At 43.2% G+C, this 19955-nt stretch overlaps 2 protein-coding genes across 11 annotated transcripts in view; both read left to right on the top strand.

The window, feature by feature from the left end:
• The first annotated feature begins 902 nt into the window (after positions 1 to 902).
• On the top strand, positions 903 to 13733 carry LOC117749380 (NLR family CARD domain-containing protein 3-like). 10 transcript variants are annotated; one of them, XM_034559845.1, is made up of 11 exons: positions 903 to 1153; positions 1429 to 1539; positions 2084 to 2194; positions 3652 to 3762; positions 4628 to 4738; positions 5438 to 5529; positions 6133 to 7912; positions 8786 to 8959; positions 9309 to 9482; positions 11707 to 11880; positions 12466 to 13733. In XM_034559845.1, the coding sequence occupies exons 1-11, from the start codon at positions 1023 to 1025 to the stop codon at positions 12473 to 12475; spliced, it is 2979 nt and encodes a 992-aa protein (XP_034415736.1). In that variant the 5' UTR covers positions 903 to 1022; the 3' UTR covers positions 12476 to 13733. The 10 variants fall into 10 exon arrangements, with proteins under 10 accessions (XP_034415736.1, XP_034415732.1, XP_034415733.1 ...); XM_034559841.1 differs by having other exon boundaries at positions 5429 to 5529; positions 6130 to 7912; positions 12466 to 13681; XM_034559842.1 differs by having other exon boundaries at positions 5429 to 5529; positions 12466 to 13681.
• Positions 13734 to 17806: 4073 nt separating this feature from the next.
• The window catches only part of cops9 (COP9 signalosome subunit 9), a 3003-nt gene continuing 854 nt past the window's right edge, over positions 17807 to 19955 (top strand). The window contains exons 1-2 of the mRNA XM_034560196.1: positions 17807 to 17978; positions 18383 to 18455. Of these exons, the coding sequence (XP_034416087.1) occupies positions 17916 to 17978; positions 18383 to 18455 (136 nt within the window). The 5' untranslated portion in view covers positions 17807 to 17915. The remainder of the gene's footprint in view (positions 17979 to 18382; positions 18456 to 19955) is intronic.

A 19955-nucleotide genomic window follows, 5' to 3' on the forward strand; every position in this document is an offset into this window, starting at 1 on the left:
AAAGTGGATAAATAAAACAATACATCGTTGAACTGGCGTAAAGTCCCAGCGATCAGGCCCTGTGTTCGTAAAACACAGTAGAAGTTTCCTGGTTGAGCTCGATAAGTATTGGATTTTGCATCCTTTTCTCCATCTTTGTGTAACCCGTGTGAAACATATAAAATAAACTGATTGAGGGAATGGGAGGAGAGTCCTCCAGGGACTACAGGGAATGTCTTGAGGTCATCCGCTCGAATAACGAGCCGTATGCAAGAGGAAGGGAGAGAAAAGATGTGTTACATGGTCTGAAAGGATGCAGGAACATTTTGTAGAAAAGAGAAGAAGAAGACATTTGATGGGGCTGGTGTTGGCCGAGTAGAGGGGCTTCAAAAGAAATCAGTAGCGAGTGTGAAAGACAAGAAGGAAGCGAGTGTGTTGAGATGAAAGCCCCCCCCCCTCTCTTTACAGGCAGGACCCTATTCTGAAGTTGTTCAAAACACCAGAACAAACAGGAAGTGAGTTGGCGTCAAATGCCACTACGAGCAGGCAGAAAAGCACGTAGCGATGTTTACTGGTTCTACGGAGGAAGACGACCGTTGAATATCTGACCACAGAATCGGAAAAGGCACATGTACTTCAGTGTTATTGTTCCAGTACGAGCGACAGCCCCCCACCCCATAGATGACTTCCTCCAAAGGGGGAGACGGAGTTTTGACTTGCAGTCTGGATCCCCCATTTACATTTAAATAGAAAGACAAAGAGCAAATGAACAAAAAAATAAAACATTTCAGGTAAAAAAAAAGAAAACACATCATATTAATAATGTGAGCTCACACACACACACACACACTGCTACATGAACTCAGCTGAATTCCTGTGAATGGAGAGGGGCGGAGCCACAGTGCCCATGTGATCCAGTAACATGAGAACAGGAAAAGAAGTGTTGCGTCATAGAGCTCAGACTTCATTTGGAGTCGGAGCAGGAGGAGAGAAGCTGAAGTCAGTGTTCCTGTTTATCTCTCAGACTGACTTCAGATCAGAAGATGAGTTGTTATGAGGAGGAAGAGGAGGACAGAGCAGAGTCTCTGGTCTCCGGCTGTCAGTCTATGAAGAGTGATGCATCCAAAGGAGATCCGCCATTTTTCAGTCCTGAACCTGGACCCTCAGACTCAAAGTAAGAGACCTTCTGATAACTAGTTCATAGGACTGATGTTCAGTTACTGACAGGGAGGGATCAATCCACCGGTTACCGGCAGCCAACGGTCCGACACATGGGTTGCCTTTATTATAACACCAACATTATTCAAATAGCCTTTGTGGTTGCAGAGATACACCCTTTTTAGTTTGGGTATGTTATTTCAAGCAGAAACCTAGAAAATAGGTTGGGGTTTAAAGGTCTTTGTTGTTATCAAAGATTTGTTCTGAATTAAACCCTCTTGATGTTTGCAGAGTTCTGTCCAGATCAGAGTCTCCAGGATCCATCTGTCAGTCTGTGAAGAGTGATTGGTCCAAAGATACACCTCCATTCTTCAGTCCTGAACCTGGACCCTCAGACTCAAAGTAAGAGAACCTCTGATAAGTAGTTCATAGGACTGATGTTCAGTTACTGACAGGGAGGGATCAATTCACCGGTTTCCGGCAGAGCACCGTGACCTCAGGTCTGGAGGTGCTGACTCTCATCCCGCCGCTTCACACCAGTGAATGCCGGAGGTCACGGTCCGAGGCCAACAGGACCACATCATCTGCAAACAGCAGAGAGGAGATCTCGAGACGCCCGAACCCGACGTTCTGCTCCTAGATATCCTGTTCTTGAAAACCACCAACAGGATCCTAATTCACCATGTTAGGGCTTTTAAATGCCTGCTGCTCTGACATGCTTTTGAAATCTGATGATTTTCAATTATCATATACAAGGATCTTCGTCTTCGTCTCAGTGACAGCTGTCAGTCACCTAGAAAGGCTGTGGTGTAATCCAAGAGGACTAATACACACTTTAAAGCCTTCTACATATCTGCAGTGCAGTAGTTTGTGTATTCAGATCTACTTTAAGGTCTTTGTTGTTATCAAAGATTTGTTCTGAATTAAACCCTCTTGATGTTTGCAGAGTTCAGACCAGATCAGAGTCTCCAGGATCCATCTGTCAGTCTATGAAGAGTGATCGGTCCAAAGATCCTCCTCCAGACCTCAGTCCTGAACCTGGACCCTCAGACTCAAAGTAAGAGACCTTCTGATAACTAGTTCATAGGACTGATGTTCAGTTACTGACAGGGAGGGATCAATTCACCGGTTTCCGGCAGAGCACCGTGACCTCAGGTCTGGAGGTGCTGACTCTCATCCCGCCGCTTCACACCAGTGAATGCCGGAGGTCACGGTCCGAGGCCAACAGGACCACATCATCTGCAAACAGCAGAGAGGAGATCTCGAGACGCCCGAACCCGACGTTCTGCTCCTAGATATCCTGTTCTTGAAAACCACGAACAGGATCCTAATTCACCATGTTAGGGCTTTTAAATGCCTGCTGCTCTGACATGCTTTTGAAATCTGATGATTTTCAATTATCATATACAAGGATCTTCGTCTTCGTCTCAGTGACAGCTGTCAGTCACCTAGAAAGGCTGTGGTGTAATCCAAGAGGACTAATACACACTTTAAAGCCTTCTACATATCTGCAGTGCAGTAGTTTGTGTATTCAGATCTACTTTAACCTTTTAAACCTTGGGGGCCGATTTAAACATTATAGTTAGACTGTAAAACATTACAATACAAATGAGCAAATATATTGATATTATACATCAAATTAAACAAGAGAACTTGGGCTACAAGAATCAGTAAACCATTTCCACACAACTTAAACACCAACTGAAAGAATTATTAAAATATCATAATCATCATGTCATTGCCATGAGTCAGCCCACTCAGCACGTTTTCGGAACTAGCAACCCGTAGCTCGGTGCTATCAGAATAAGTCAGATAGCAAAGAGCAAGAGAATTACACACAGATTCTAAATATATTTTCCAAATCCTTCTGCACTAAAGCATCACCGAGATATGAGCCAAAGAACACAGCAACATGAATTTTTGCTTACAGTCACAAATGTTGCTTATCTTTGGCTTTAAAAAAAAAAAAAAAGTTCTTCTAATCCACAAAGACTGCTGTATTTGGACGTATTGAACACCATAAGTAGTATACAAGTGAAATATATGGTTTGGTACATTTGCCCAAAATTTCGCCTAATTAATCTGTACTTAAACCTCTCTAACGTTGTTCTGCTTTACTTTTTCAAAGTCAAACTTTGCAGAGAGACTGTTCACGTATTGTGTTATGATCTCTGTGGTTTTTGACCTTTGCTCTGCATCCTTCCAAGAGATAATCATCCTGAAAGTGCTTTTTTTTCTAGGCGAACCTGGAAATTCAACTTTTGCTGTCTTTCATCTTTATTTACTCTTAACCAGTAACAAACATAATAATATTTCCACATCTGAATTAAGCACACATGGGTTGCCATTATTATAACACCAACATTATTCAAATAGCCTTTGTGGTTGCAGAGATACACCCTTTTTAGTTTGGGTATGTTATTTCAAGCAGAAACCTAGAAAATAGGTTGGGGTTTAAAGGTCTTTGTTGTGATCAAAGATTTATTGTGAATTAAACTCTCTTAATGTTTGCAGAGTTATGTCCAGATTAGAGTCTCCAGGATCCATCTGTCAGTCTGTGAAGAGTGATTGGTCCAAAGATACACCTCCATTCTTCAGTCCTGAACCTGGACCCTCAGACTCAAAGTAAGAGAACCTCTGATAAGTAGTTCATAGGACTGATGTTCAGTTACTGACGCAGTGATCAATTTATACTATATACTGTATTCTTTGAGGTAAATATGGAAAGGTTCATATTTATATACTTTAGGGCATTGGTTCTCAAATTTAAATCTATTTCAAATTAGCATCCATTCAAAAATCCTTTAAACATATTTGTCAAATAAATAATCAATAAAATATAAGTGTAAGTTAATACACTAAATTGAATATATTCTATTTTAAATCAGACACTGATGGCACAGCGCTGTGTGTTACATCTTTGGTTCCACCTAAAATGATGTGGTGCTGGTTAGGGGGTACTTGGCTGGAAGGTTTCTCAAGGGGTCCATCACTGAAACCAGGTTGAACAGCACTGGTCTAGGGGACTGCCTGGGGCCCCCAAACCATCCAATGTACACTGTTGTCATTATCAAGGGCAGCAATGACAAGTATGTTTGTGCCCGGATCCATTGAGCACCGCTTTGTCTGTTCTCCTTCTCACCTTTATGGATCTAGGAATTATATGTCTGAAGATATTAGACCTTAAATCTAGCTTCCGGCCTCAGAAGCTTTTTGGGGCTGAAAATATCTAAAAAAACTAACTATGCCGATCTTAAAATTAAGCAAAGATATTTATTATACTTTGTATTGTTGTCAAATAGATAACAATACATTTTGAACAAAAACCTTAATCTGATTTGATACAGAGCGACCGCTAAAAATAACGTATATAATCTAAGAGGTCTAACTTGTATCCCCTAATTATCTGCAGTAGCAGTAGTTTGATTATTTAGAGATACTTAAATAATAATAATAAGTGATATGAATTAAACGCTCTTGATGTTTGCAGAGTTCAGTCCAGATTAGAGTCTCCAGGATCCATCTGTCAGTCTATGAAGAGTGATCGGTCCAAAGATCCTCCTCCAGACCTCAGTCCTGAACCTGGACCCTCAGACTCAAAGTAAGAGACCTTCTGATAACTAGTTCATAGGACTGATGTTCAGTTACTGACAATGTTTTCTGATGATTTGTGTTCACTAAAGTTTATTTTCCAGCTAAAATGAGCCAATATTTGTGTGCCACATGTTGTCTCAGTGACAGCTGTCAGTCACATATAAAAGCTGTGATGTAATCCAAGAGGACTAATACACACTTGTAAACGTCCCAGTCCCTAGTGGCAGAAAAGGGAATGAGACGCTTGGACCTGAACCTGAGACCCCCCCTTTCCATGCTACATGCTGTATGCCATTTAAATGATTTCAAAAGCTGAAGGAATAAAAGAAACCAGCTGCTGGTGAAATCTGTTCAGGAACCGTCAAATGCTTGGTTCTGACTCCACCCCCACATTTCTGACCAATAGAAAGACTTCAGTACTTCTTACCGGCTCTGCTCCTTCGTGCACGCCCCTCAGCTGTCACTCAAGACAACGCGGCCTCAGGCTGCTGGTCTACCGCAGTATTTACACCACTTCTGACCTCAGTTCAAACCTGACCAACTCAAGCTCTCTGAAAGGCTTTTACTTTGAAGGAGCTGCAGGAAGTGATCACTACATGGTTCCTCAGGAGCAGCTCATTAGTGTTTATGAAATAAAATAACATGTTCATTCCAGACTGAACACAAACAGAATCAAACTTGAACTCATAAAGAAAAGTCTCCACAGAGAGAGGAAGAGGAGTCCTGTTCCTGGGGAGGAGCTGATGTCCAGAACCAGAACCAGACCGCAGACAGCCGGTGACAGCAGCACTGTACAAGGTAAGCTGTCCATGTCTCTGCTCATGTCTTCATGTCTGCAAACAGGAAGTGTGCTTCTCATACAGGAACTCTTGTTTAAGATCTGCTTCAGCTCTGCATCACTGTTCTTCTTTGAGAGACAATCTGAACCCAAAATACATCAATGTAGTTTATGTTTTGGTTTCATGACCACGCCCCGTCTTTGCATGAACCAATCAGAATGCTGTTAGTTCTTCACTTGGTCTTCTTCACTCGGTGTGCGTGGATCCAGTTCATGAATACATGCGTTTCCACTGCAGCCTCAGCAGGAACAACCCAGCTGAGCTGTGGTGGTTCTGTTTGGTAGCCCGGTCAACAGCACCATGACGGAGAAGGTCTCCTCCCTCAAACCAAAACCACGTCTGGAGCTTCAGTGACTGGATCAACAGGTGTCGGTGCTGGTGACCAGAGAGGAAGCTCTCTGTGTTCACATCTCACCACTGCTGTAGATTCTAACTGGACCAAACTGAAAGTTACCTCGTCTGTACCTTCAGATATCGCCTGATTTATTGTTTCCTGATTGTTTTAGTCAAATCAATATCATATCTTCTTCACATGTTCTCTCTTGTGTCTCTGGTTCAGCAGATCCTGGTCTACAGGAGGTTTTAAATGAACACAAGATCAGTCTGAAGAAGAGATGTGAACGTGTGACTGAAGGAATCGGTGAAACAGGAAGTGGAACCCTCCTCAACAGCATCTACACGGAGCTCTACATCACAGAGGGACAGAGTGAAGAGGTCAATACCCAACATGAGGTGAGGCAGCTCGAGTCGGCTTCCAAGAAGAACACCCTCCAGGACACTCCCATCAAGTGCCACGACATCTTCAAAGCCTCAGCTGACCAGCGGACCATCAGAGTGGTTCTGACCAACGGCGTCGCTGGCGTTGGAAAAACCTTCTCGGTGCAGAAGTTCACTCTGGACTGGGCCGAGGGTTTGGAGAACCAGGATGTGGGTCTGGTGGTTGTGCTTTCGTTCAGGGAGCTGAACCTGATCAAAGATGAGCAGTACAGTCTTCTCAAGATGCTCCATGTGTTCCATCCAACATTACAGAAGGTCCCAGCAGAAGAGCTCTCTGGCTGGAAGGTTCTGTTCATCTTTGATGGTCTGGATGAAAGCAGACTGGCTTTGGATTTCATCAACAATGAGGTTGTGTGTGATGTCACCCAGGAGGCATCGGTCAACGTGCTGCTGACGAACCTCATCAAGGGGAACCTGCTTCCCTCGGCTCTTGTCTGGATAACTTCCAGACCTGCAGCAGCCAATCAGATCGCTCCTGTTGACAGGCTAACAGAAGTACGGGGCTTCACCGACCCCCAGAAGGACGAGTACTTCAGGGGGAGATTCAGTGATGCAGAGCTGTGCGGCACCATCATCTCACACATCAAGACATCCAGGAGCCTCCACATCATGTGTCAGATCCCAGTCTTCTGCTGGATCACTGCCACAGTGCTGGACCACATGTGGACTATAGGCCAGAGAGGAGAGCTGCCCAAGACCCTGACCGACATGTACTCACACTTCCTGCTGGTCCAGACAAAGAGGAAGAAGCAGAAGTACCATGAAGGACACGAGACAAGTCCTCGGGAGCTGATGGAGGCTGACGGGGAAGTTCTCCTGAAGCTGGGGAGGCTGGCGATTGAACATCTGGAGAAAGGAAACATCATGTTCTACCAAGAAGACCTGGAGCAGTGTGGTCTAGAAGTCACAGAGGCCTCAGTGTTCTCAGGAGTCTGTACAGAGATCTTCAGAAGAGAGAGTGTGATCTTCCAGAAAACTGTCTACTGCTTTGTTCACCTGAGTGTTCAAGAGTTCCTGGCTGCCGTCTACATGTTCCACTGTTTCACACACAAGAAGATGGAGGTACTGGAGGACTTCCTGGGAAAAGACTGGAATTATTCATCTCTGGAGAACTTCCTGGTTAGAGCCATGGAGATATCCCTCAAAAGTAAAAATGGCCACCTGGACCTGTTAGTCCGCTTCCTTCATGGCCTCTCTCTGGAGTCCAACCAGAGAGTCTTAGGAGGTCTGCTGGGTCAGACAGACCACAGTCCAGAAACCTTTCAGAAAGCCATCAACAACCTGAAGAAGATGAAAAGTAACAGAATCTCTCCTGACAGAAGCATCAACATCTTCCACTGTCTGGTGGAGATGAAGGACCTCTCAGTTCATCAGGAGATCCAGAAGTTCCTGAAGTCAGAGAACCGATCAGAGGAGAGACTTTCAGAGATCCACTGCTCAGCTCTGGCCCACATGCTGCAGATGTCAGAGGAGGTTCTGGATAAGTTGGACCTGGACAAGTACAAAACATCAAAAGAGGGACGACAGAGACTCATTCCAGCTGTGAGGAACTGCAGAAAGGCTGAGTGAGTCCAGATGTGATGAACTTTATGAATCAGTGTAGATCAGTAGTTTAGTTCTTCTAATATAGAAACTATCAAAAATTAATAATATTCATAAAATAGTGTTCCAGTTGTTTTGTACAAAGTTATAAGTCAGTTGGGTTTTGACTCAGATGTTCTTCTAGTTTCAAAAGAGTGACAACATGTAGGAGGCCACACCCCCTCAGGAGGACCAATAGTCACACTACTTCATAACCAATGGGCTGTCATGATGTTAATAGAGTTAATAAGACATGTAGGAGGCCACACCCCCTCAGGAGGACCAATAGTCACACTACTACCCCTCTAGCGAGGTGACGACCCTAGAGCTAGTCCACGCTGCCGGCTCCAGGCCCCCTGCCCGGTCCGCCGCTCAGTCTCCATAGCAACCGACCCTGATGCTTGTCCCTGCAGGTGCTGAGTCCACAGGGTGAATATTTATTCATGTACAGGTGAAATATTATCCAGCAGTTTGTTTCACTGAACTTTCCCCGTAGATGGAGGTGAACCTGACAGCAGCAGGTAGCTGTAGTTGACACGTGTTTTAGTCATGAAGAAGGCCTCATGCTCACTTAGTGGAGACAGACCTTGGATCAGATCACACTGACAGACTGGACATGATGGAAGCCTCAATTGTACGACCCTTTGTCTTCCTTCATCTGCACCATTCAAGTCAAACTAAGGTTAAAAGTCTGCAGACGAGAGAGAGATGAGTTCTTGTATCATGTGAAACACAGAGAGATGAGATCAGCTGAGCCACTGATGTGAAGAGCTCATGTTCATCAGCACAGGAAGCAGGAAGTCAATATTAAATGTCCTCTTTCATCACAACATTTTGTAATATTTGTGTCATTACAGCCTTTCTTTCTGTCGACTCTCAGAGACTCACTATGAAGTTGTGGTCTCAGCTCTGAAGTCCAACCCCTCCAGTCTGAGAGAACTGTTTCTGAGAAACAACAAGCTGCAGGATTCAGATGTGAAGCTGCTGTCTGCTGGACTGGAGAGTCCACATTGTAGACTGGAGACTCTGAGGTCAGACACCATTCTTTTCTTCAGTGCTGAGATTAATAATGTGAAAGTTATGTTGACACTAAACTGCAGACATCAGGCTGATATCATTCTGATCCACTCTGAGGTGGAATAGTCCTCAAGGTGACGTCCTATGTCCTTTCCTAACCACTTCTCCTTGACCTCAATGGCAAAGCTCAGGAGGTCAAGGAAAGGTGCGAAGGAGAGTTTATAAGGATTTAGGAAAAGTGGACGTGGTGCTCAGAGAATCTAGAAACTTCTGCATTCTGAACCTTCAGCTCTGAACAGATTATTGACCACTGAAGGACTTCAAGAAGGAATGTTTAACGTTTCATCTTTATTCTTTATTCAGGATTTGGAGTTGCGGCTTGTCACCGATCAGCTGTTCTTCTCTGGCCTCAGCTCTGAAGTCCAACCCCTCCAGTCTGAGAGAACTGGATCTGAGTCACAACGACCTGCTGGATTCAGGAGTGAAGCTGCTGTCTGCTGGACTGGAGAGTCCACATTGTAGACTGGAGACTCTGAGGTCAGTTCACTGACTCTCTGTTACTATTATAGATCTAATATGTTTATTTAATAATTCAACCTAATTTATGTACAAACAAAAGTTAAATTCCTAAAGTTGTAAATGAGTTTTTGTTCATATTTCATGGTTGTTGAATTACATTTAGTCTGCAGTCACAACAGAATTGTTTCTTAAACAAACTAGAAAACCTCCTCAGTTGTTCAAGTAAATTAATGTGAATGATTTTTGGTAAACGGTCAAATCTGTAAACAGAAAATCCTCTGAACTAGTATTTGTTTTGTATTTATAACATTTACTTGAAGTAGAACTATTTTTTGGTTTGATATTAATCTTTAAGAACACATCTAGAGATTACATTACTGTTATGTGCAGCTGCAGGACACAAACGCCGTCAACATGAGAGAAGGCAACTTTATTGCTCACTGAAAAGGATTCAAAACAAACAAAACAGGCTCACACACATGATCTTCAATGATCTAGACAAGACGAACCGACCAAGGGGAAAGACACCAACAGGACTTAAATAAGAGGGCTGGTGCAGGTGATTGGACCCAGGAGGAAACAATCAGGGACAGGGCAGACAATCACAGGGACAGGAAGTGGAGAAACAGAGGACACAAGAGACAAGGACTTCAAAATAAAACAGGAAACACAACACAACAGAAATAATTACATTGAAAGAAAGTACAGTTGTGTTTCTTGGGACACAATAAAAGAGTGTGTGTGTGTGTGTGTGTGTGTGTGTGTTGGTCACTCACTGTCCCTCAGGCTGTGGCCTGACAGGACATAAGGTGCAACAAGGTGGGCTGTGTTTCCTTCTCCGAGGATTCTTAGTTGAGAAGATTCTCCCAGTTCCCTGAACCCAGAGACCTGAACCACTTCTCTGAAACCAGAGACCTGAACCCAGAGATCTGAACCACTTCTCTGAAACCAGAGACCTGAACCCAGAGACCTGAACCACTTCTCTGAAACCAGAGACCTGAACCCAGAGATCTGGAGCTGAGCCGGTCAAATAAAGTCTGTCTTATTTCTGTATATTTATCCCATTTTAGGAGGAAGTGCATCTCTGTCTCAACCTTACCTGTCGAACAGTGACCACACATTCTTTTTTCACTGAGCCTGTACCTGTCTGTCTGTCTGTCTGTGGTGGTCCCTCATCCTGTACCTGTCTGTCTGTCTGTCTGTCTGTGGTGGTCCCTCATCCTGTACCTGTCTGTCTGTCTGTCTGTCTGTGGTGGTCCCTCATCCTGTACCTGTCTGTCTGTCTGTCTGTCTGTGGTGGTCCCTCATCCTGTACCTGTCTGTATGTCTGTCTGTCTGTCTGTGGTGGTCCCTCATCCTGTACCTGTCTGTCTGTCTGTCTGTGGTGGTCCCTCATCCTGTACCTGTCTGTATGTCTGTCTGTCTGTCTGTGGTGGTCCCTCATCCTGTACCTGTCTGTCTGTCTGTCTGTCTGTGGTGGTCCCTCATCCTGTACCTATCTGTCTGTCTGTCTGTCTGTCTGTGGTGGTCCCTCATCCTGTACCTGTCTGTCTGTCTGTCTGTCTGTCTGTGGTGGTCCCTCATCCTGTACCTGTCTCTCTGTCTGTCTGTCTGTGGTGGTCCCTCATCCTGTACCTGTCTGTCTGTCTCTGCTTCTTACCTCTGACAGTAAAAAGATATTCTCCCAGTTCATAATCTCTTTTTAGGTCCAGATAACATTCTGATCTACTTTGACTTTCAGTTTCTTTTTTCCAATGTTCCAAATATGTTTCTTTGCTTCTCTTTATAATGGTGTTTACTGGTATTTGTAAAGCAGTGTTGGTGGGAGACTGGTCCTGGTCCTGGTCCTGGTCCTGGTTCTGTTAGTCTCAGCACCAACTGACTCAGGAGACTCTTTTCTGGGTTCAGCTCTTGGCTCTGGAGGGCTTTAAAATGGAGGGTGTCTTGTGAACTTGTTTGAAGGGGATTCCAACAATGTAGTGCTCGTTTGTTAATGTTTATTATAATGTTTATTATAATGTTTATTATAAGGGGATATCTGCCTAATTCTGCCCTACATGCATTTGTTGGTGTTTTTCTTTGAACGTTGAGGATCGTTCTGCAGAATTCTGCCTGTAGGGCTTCTGTGGGGTGTTTGTCCATCTAGTGTTGCTATGGTGACGGAGTGGACCCCAAACTTCACTACCATACAGCGCAATGGGCTTGATCACATTATAATCTTCATTTTTTATTCTTTATTCAGGTTGCAGAGCTGCATTTTTTCGGAGATCAGCTGTTCTTATCTGGCCTCAGCTCTGAAGTCCAACCCCTCCAGTCTGAGAGAACTGGATCTGAGTAACAACAAGCTGCAGGATTCAGATGTGAAGCTGCTGTCTGCTGGACTGGAGAGTCCAGACTGGAGACTGGAGACTCTGAGGTCAGTAGAGGGTCTGAGTCGTTCCATGCTGGTTCCAGCAGCATTGAACTAAACACAGATCCAGTATTTCCTGTAGACTTCCAACCTTCTCAGTGAAGCTGAGAGGAGAACGCTGACAGGCTTCAGGATTGGACAGAAGGTCAGCCAATCAGTTGAGTCAGAAGCTTGTTGCGATCATGTGTTTGAGTTGGTGTGAAGATGACTGTTGTGTTCAGGTGTGCAGGAAATGAGGCTGTTTACCAGTTGACAGCAGGTCCTCACTCATCCATCTGATCTCTCTCATTGAATGTTTCTAAGGAGATGAGACATTCACATGTCACTGAGACTGTGGTTTTTATCAGCTCTGAATCCATCACTACAGTGAGCAGTGAACGCCTCTGTTTCTGCAGTCATGATGCGTTCAGGGCCCTCATCTCTTCATGTCCACTGTGTACTGAGTGAACAGACCTGATGTCCAGAGTGTCTGCAGGAGTGAGAGCTCAGAGTGTTCACTCCAAGACGTTCAGATGAGAGCTGAAGGACTGAAGGCCTGAGGCTCTTTCTGCTGATGTGCTGATGATCCATCTCTTCTTCTTCTCTCCTCAGATGGGAGTGAGTCCACCATCATCTCTGTGTGGCTCTGGACCTGATCAGAGGACCATCGGTGGATCTGGACTCTACGTGGATTTAGTTTAGTCCTTTGGTTCCTTCATGTGTTCTGACTCTAAAGTGTCAGATGAGTTGTGTTCATGACATCATCACAGGAGATGAACACATGTAAATGTTCCTGCTTTGCTTCCTGTTGCAGCGCCTCTCTGTGGATTGATGTAGTTCTGCACGTCATTGACTCATATTTATCATTAACACTGGGAGTTGATGTAAAGTGACCTTAGTACCAACACTACCAGCCTTTTATCATGGTACAGATGCATAGCAGCTTGCAACAAACCGAGAGAAGATAAAACCTGAATTCAATCAAAGCTTCACTTTAGTGCTAACCACTGACCCAGTTTGACATCTAACTCCACACAGAACATGGCCACGGTCCTCTCCACTGTCAGAGACAACACCACTCAACTCTATGGCAAATGATGCTCATGTGGTGTTCGACCAAACACTATATTTGTTTGTCCATATTTGATTATTGTTGTTTTTACTGTTGCTTGTTATTTGTTTGGACGTGTTATGTCAAATTGAAAATGCGTGTGTCATCGCAACAATAAGCAGTACATATTTTCTTTTTTCTTACACTTAAAGTTGACTGATTTGATTCACCTTTCCCTCAATGAGTGATTCTTAATTAGCTATCTACATAACTGGTACACAAATTGCAACTAAAAAAAATGAAGTTTAAATAGACCTGCGTGTCATAATCTCCACTATAAGCAGCTAAAAATGTTTTACTTAATCTTAAAGTTGTTCTGATTGGATCCGCCTTTCACTCAATGAGTCAGCCGTTGCTGGGCAGAAATGGACAAGACAACGACTCCGATTAGACTCTTCCGATAGAAGATTGGCTCTTTGCTTAATGGTTTTCATTTAAGTAATGTGACGGTAAAAATATGTGTTGTTTTGTGAACTGGTTCAAGGGCAGAGCAATAGGGAGGATGGGGAGGAGGACAGATGGCCATATGCCTTATCGAAACCAATACACTCCTCTTTGTTCTTCTCAATTCTTATCCAAGACATTCACACGGTTTCTTCGTTTGTCATCATTAGTGGGGCCCTGGAGGGGGGTGCATGTGCTTGTATAAATCACGATGTAATACAATGTATGAATGAAGAGATTTCGGCAGCTCACTGAGACACGTGGCTGTTGAACCCTTTTCCCAGCTTGCAAGCTTGAATAAACGGAAAGACAACTTTGATTCCTTGGAGACTGTTCAAAGACTGATCAAACATAGAAATCTTCCACCACAATACTTTATATATTACATTTATTATGATAGATACGGGCCCTATCTCCCTAAATAAGAGATATATCAACAATAAATATAAAAAAACACGTAGGATAGCGCTTTTAAATACATGATGAACTGTTATTTATTAGATGATATATATGGAGGGTGCTTAACCAAAGAGCGAGAGGCTTCTCCCCGAGACAGGTGGTGCTGAGAAGACAAACAGTCGAGGATCGACTTGGCACTGGTTGATTAAACGGGTGCAAAACATCCAGTTCACAGTACGCATGAGTGATCATGCCCAAATGGACATTGAATATGGAGATAGGAGTGCAGTGTAACATTTCAGGAAGATTCAGAGGGAGAATCTGACATCGGATCAGCCCCAAAACCTTTTTTAAAAAAGCCCTGAATCAGGAGACCCTGTTTAAACTTGCGGATGACTTGTCATTATTTTAATTATTTTCCCCTGCTGGAAGGTATTCGTCAAAGCTTTTGGATGACGCCACAGAACGGTCGGTATTGTGCTGTTGATGGTACAATTGGAACTAAGGGGGAATCTATGTTGATAAGTGTGTGTCTCTTAACAGGTGAGGAAAGAATGGTACAGATTTGCACACCCTGCATACGCTGCAGGAAATTGCCTCGTTGAAGGGAGAGGACATGGCTACAGTCCTCGCCACTGTCAGAGACAACACCACTCAACTCTATGGCATATGATGCTCATAGCATATAGTTATGCTGACTTTCAGTCACCTGAGTGACATGGTGGACCACCTGCACAAGCACTTTAAAGAACGTGGTCCCTATGCCTGCTATGATCAAGTGATAGTCCTGGACAGTCTGCAGATGTGACTAACACACAGACAGCTACAGCCTTACACTACCTGAAAAAAGTGTCTTTGCACCAATCACAGACAGCATGGTGGAGGCTTCAAGCATCTCTTTGGTTGTGCCTCAAGCAGGAGCAACTGCTCACGCCCAGGCAACCAATTCACAAACTGGAAATGTTCAGGTGCTACGGATTTCCTTAGCTGTCCCACAAGAACAAGAAACCCCCAACCCAGAGAACAATGAAGGCAAAGGACGGCCAGAAAATCGGATGGATCAAACTGGAAAAGCAGAAAATAAAATCTTCAAACTAAATAAACAACGGCAAAAAAAAAAAACGCAGAACAAATACAAGCAACACACATGTGCCCCCGAGGACCAATCTGCGTCTAATAGATTAATAAGCAATGCAACAAGACGGTATGAAAAAAACAAATATGCCAGCTGTTCAGAATATCGGATGAAAAAAAATGCAGGCTATGAAAAGTAAGTGTGCTAAAGACTTTCACCACAAACAACGGCTGGAATCATTCAAACTTCATTGTGCTCATTCTAAAGAAAAAGGTACAGAAGGTTCAGAGGTTGCCCTCGATGGACTGGCGGCCTGTCCAGGGTGTCCCCTGCCTTCGCCCTATGTCAGCTGGGATAGGCTCCAGCGCCCCCGCGACCATAATGAGGATAAGCGGTATTGAAAATGGATGGATGGATGGAAGGTTCAGAGGTACCAAAGTTCAAAAATCACTGAGACCTGGCTCTGTGGATCGATACCGGACTACGCGTTCGGCCTGGAAGACATCTCAGAGCAAACCGTGACACGGAGCTCTCTGGCAAAACGAAGGGTGTCCGTTTTTACTCCAACAGTAGCTGGTGCAACGATGTGATCCTCCAGCACTGTTCTCCTGATCTGGAAACTTTAATCATAAACTGCAAACCCTTTTACTGCACAGACTGGGATGTCTTCCGGACCACTACCAACAGTCTGGATGAGTTCACAGAGGCTGTAACTTCCTTTATCAGCTTCATAGTCAGAAACGTGAAGATGGCGAAGCCAGGGATAGTCAATTGCATTCTGGGGGCCAGAGCGTTGAAGCCTATTTAAAACTACCGGGTAAGGATAAACGTAAATACAGTAAAATTGTAATCTACGCCGGCGGTAATGACTCCCGAATTCGCTGCTCGGAGGTCACTAAAATGAACGTGGAATCGGTGTGTACTTATGCCAAGACAATGTCGGAGTAGTTTTCTCTGGCCCTCTCCCCAATCTGATCAATGATGACATGTATAGCCGCATGTCGTCATTCAACCGCTGGTTGTCCAGGTGGTGCCCAGCAAACAATGTGGGCTACATAGATAACTGGCAGACTTTCTGGGGAAAGCCTGATCTGATGAGTCCAGACGGCATTCATCCCACTTGGGATTGAGCGCGCCTCATTTCTGCGAACATGGCCAAGTTGATTAACGGACTTAATCCATGACCCAGAGTTCAGATCAGGAAGCAGAAGCAGAGTTGTAGTCTTCCACCCTTCTCTGCACTTCCATTAGAGCAGTTACCCACCCTTAACCTTAACTCTATAGAGACTGTCTGTCCCACGGCCACTTAAATTAATTAAATCAAAAGTAACCAGAAGAGGAGTCATACAAAATAACCTCATACAGGTTAACATCACTAAATATTAGATCTCTGTCATCTAAAGCTGTATTAGTAAATGATTTAATATCAGACAATCACATTGATTTATTGTGTCTTACTGAAACCTGGCTGAGCCATGAAGAATATGTCAACCTAAATGAATCAACTCCTCCAAGTCATATTAATACTCACATTCCTCGAGGCACCGGCCGAGGAGGTGGAGTAGCAGCCATCTTTGACTCAAGCCTATTAATGAATCCTAAACCTAAACTAAACTACAACTCATTTGAAAGCACATAGAACATTTAATAGTTTATAGTTCTAACTGACAGTGCTGTAGCAAAATTTAAAGAAGTGATTCCTTCTGCCTTAATTTCAATACCACGTCTCAATATAACTGTGATAAAATAAAGTGAATTGGACTTCACAAAATGAGGTGTAATTTGTACATTGTTTATTTCGTTCGTTATTGTGCAAGTTAATATATAATAGCGTATGTCAGTATGGATGTAAGATGTTTCCTGAGAATGTTGTTTGTCTATTTTGGTTACTTTAGAGTTGAGTTTGACCCTGAATATTGAAGTGTGTGTAATGCAATGTACGTGAGTTTCCGTTTTGTGATTAACAAGAGATCAAGCTATTTTGTGTTTAGGAATATATGTATGTATATATGTTTTTGGAAAATTAGAAATATCTTAGGTGTTACTTTAGACACGGTAATGTTTGATTGGGTATGTACTATCTACTCTTCTGTGGATCTCCTCCAATGTAAATAATTGTTTTGTACAAATAAGATGACTACAGTAAAGCCCTTGGTGAGGAAAAGACCATATCAAACGTAATTATGTATTCCTCTTTTTCAGGGTGTAACACACATATGTGTATATATATATATATATATATATATATATATATATATATATATATATATATATATATATATATATATATGGCAACCAGCCGTTCATTCAGGCAGCTCCAGCAGATTCGTGACACGGGGATAGCTGTTAGCACACATTAGGTTAAGCTAGCACATTGTTACAGACCTTTTGGTAACCTTAACAAAGTATGACAACTTATCATTTTTAATGCATAACCTTAAATAATAATTTCTAAGAACAAAAACAGCTTTTACCTTGATATGCTCAAATTTTGGGAACATGCACTCTTCTTCGAGGATGGAGAAGATCCCCCCCCCCCCCCCTTAAATTTACTGTACTTGTGCAAAACCAAAGTACTTTACTTGAGTATTTCCATTTCATGCAACTTAAGGTAAATAATGTACTTTTTACTCTACATTTACAGCTTTAGTTACTTTTCAGACATGTTTTTCATCCCCTTCCTGTCAGTGAAAATGACTTTGCTTGTTTGTGATGCACTGAACGCGGATGCGTTTCCTTCATGTCTTGAGAAAATACTCCTACTTCTTACAAATAATCTAAATAAACTCTTTAGATATTTGATAACCGTGATGTGGACAAACTGCTCCCCTTCCCACGTCACGGTGTGCGTTTTGTAACCGAAAATAAATAGCGGAACCAATTAAAAAGGAAGAAAAAAAAAAGCCAGTAGACGTGGCCGGACACCATTTGGTGTGGCACGCGTTTGTTTTGTTTCCGGCGTGCCCAAACGGACGGCTCTTAGCTAGCGAAACACACACAAAAAGCCGCAGCACCCGCTCCGCTGCACCGACAATGAAGCCCGCGGTGGACGAGATGTTCCCCGAAGGAGCCGGACCCTACGTGGACCTGGACGAGGTGCGTGAACCGGACTACAGCGACGTGAACGCGCTGAAGCCGTCTAGCTGGAGGGACTAGCAGCTATATCGTAGCTACTTCAGAATAACAGAGACCTTTTTCAACAAAAAAAAAAGCCGGATACACATTCTATCATGTACAATATCGGCCTTATTATTATAAATATATAGTATTTTGTTTAGTTTAAACTTTTAAAATGACTTGAATGTGGGGGAAGTCGCAATGGGAGACACATCCGGTCAAACCCCACAACCAGATATTATTATGTTAAAGCATGTTCTATTTATTTTTTTAATCACACTGTTCCAGAGCAGCTTCTTCACCCCCCCCCCCCCCCATTGTTCTTCATGCCCATTGTCTAATTGTTTAATATAATGTGTGGCTGTAATGCTGCGTGTCTACAGGCAGGGGGCAGCAGCGGACTGCTGATGGACCTGGCAGCCAATGAGAAAGCAGTGCACTCGGATTTCTTTAACGGTCAGCCACAGTTAAATTATCACATTTGCACACAATGGAAAGAACACGTGTTCCTCTCGTTAAGTCGTCTGTTCTCCAGATGTAGAACATGTAGAACATGTCAGCAGGAATTAAACTAATTCTTCTTTTGCGCAGAACTTGTATCCAGTGTGAAGTAAAAACGTTCATAGTTACACGTGTTGGAACCATTATGAGTAATTTTTTTCTGTCCTGTTGCTTTATTACCTATGTTTGTCGACACACACACACTAACGACTTTAGACATTAATGGCTGTGTTTACGTGCATTTAACCCTCACTTAACATTCTGAATTTGTGGGTATTAAATGCGCCATGTGTCGGTTTCCCATCAACAGAGACCTTGTTTTGGCTTTTTTAAAAACGATAACATCTTTTAATGAGATTAATAACTTGGAACACACTTAAAATAGTCCAACATTTCTTTCAGGAGGGGCATACAATGGTAAAAGGGGAGAAACCAGAGTATTGAACCGTAATCTGGTTTCTTGCCATAACCATATGTCTTCTCAAATACCCTGGAAGCCCCCAACACACACACACACACACACACACACACACAGCAAGCTGATCTGTTTCCCCTCTTCCAACGTCGGCTTCAGGCCAAACACTTTGGGCTCGGCGGCACATGACCTAGAAAGAAAAGAGCTGATTGTTAAAACGGAGGGAGTGAAAGAAGAAGAAAGAAAATAAAAAGCTAAGAGGAGGATGATAAAGTGAGTTTTATAGTTGCTGTCAGACGGAAACTCAGCGGGACACCACGCCAGTCAGCTGCTTTGAAACACACACACACACACACACTTCTTTACATCATCGTGGTTGTTAAAACGCTGCTAAAACTGCAGGGGGATTCTAAGCGTGTGGCACCGAGTCCCGTGAGGCTCGTCACGTGTGCACTCCACACCCCAGGGTGCCATGTTTCATCTGGAAATGAACACAGCTGGAGCAAAACAAGACGAGTTGGTGTCCAAAGTGAAGCGACCGAACGGAGCCATTTAAATGAAAGCCCCCCCCCCCCCTTTTAAAGACCACTTGCTATGGTCACTCATCTTTTCATATCTGGACCCCGAACGTCCGATAATCAGGATTTAGTGTTCTGATTATAGAACTCATCATTTAAAACCCTTTTTTCATTTGGTTCTGTGTTCGCCGCAAGATTTTAACATTAAGTATAAAAGTATTCGCATGAAAGTGAACTCAAAAGTACAAAAAATAAAAGTACTCATTATGCAGTCACTGTGACGTATTTCTACTAGTAAAAAAAAGTACTTATTTCACTGTAACTCACATTAAAACACATTATATTTCTGAATCGCAGCGATTTATATTTAAAAAAAATCATGAATCATTGATTCTGATTGGTTGTTTTTTAAATATAAAATGAAGAACGAAATGATGAATGAATATAATGAGTGATACTCACAGCTTTTATTGTGAGTAGACGGGTTATGGGTCGCCGAGGGGCGAGCTGGTGGACTCGTCC

This window comes from Cyclopterus lumpus, chromosome 20 (assembly GCF_009769545.1).
Source record: "Cyclopterus lumpus isolate fCycLum1 chromosome 20, fCycLum1.pri, whole genome shotgun sequence".
NCBI classification, from domain to species: Eukaryota; Metazoa; Chordata; class Actinopteri; order Perciformes; family Cyclopteridae; genus Cyclopterus; species Cyclopterus lumpus.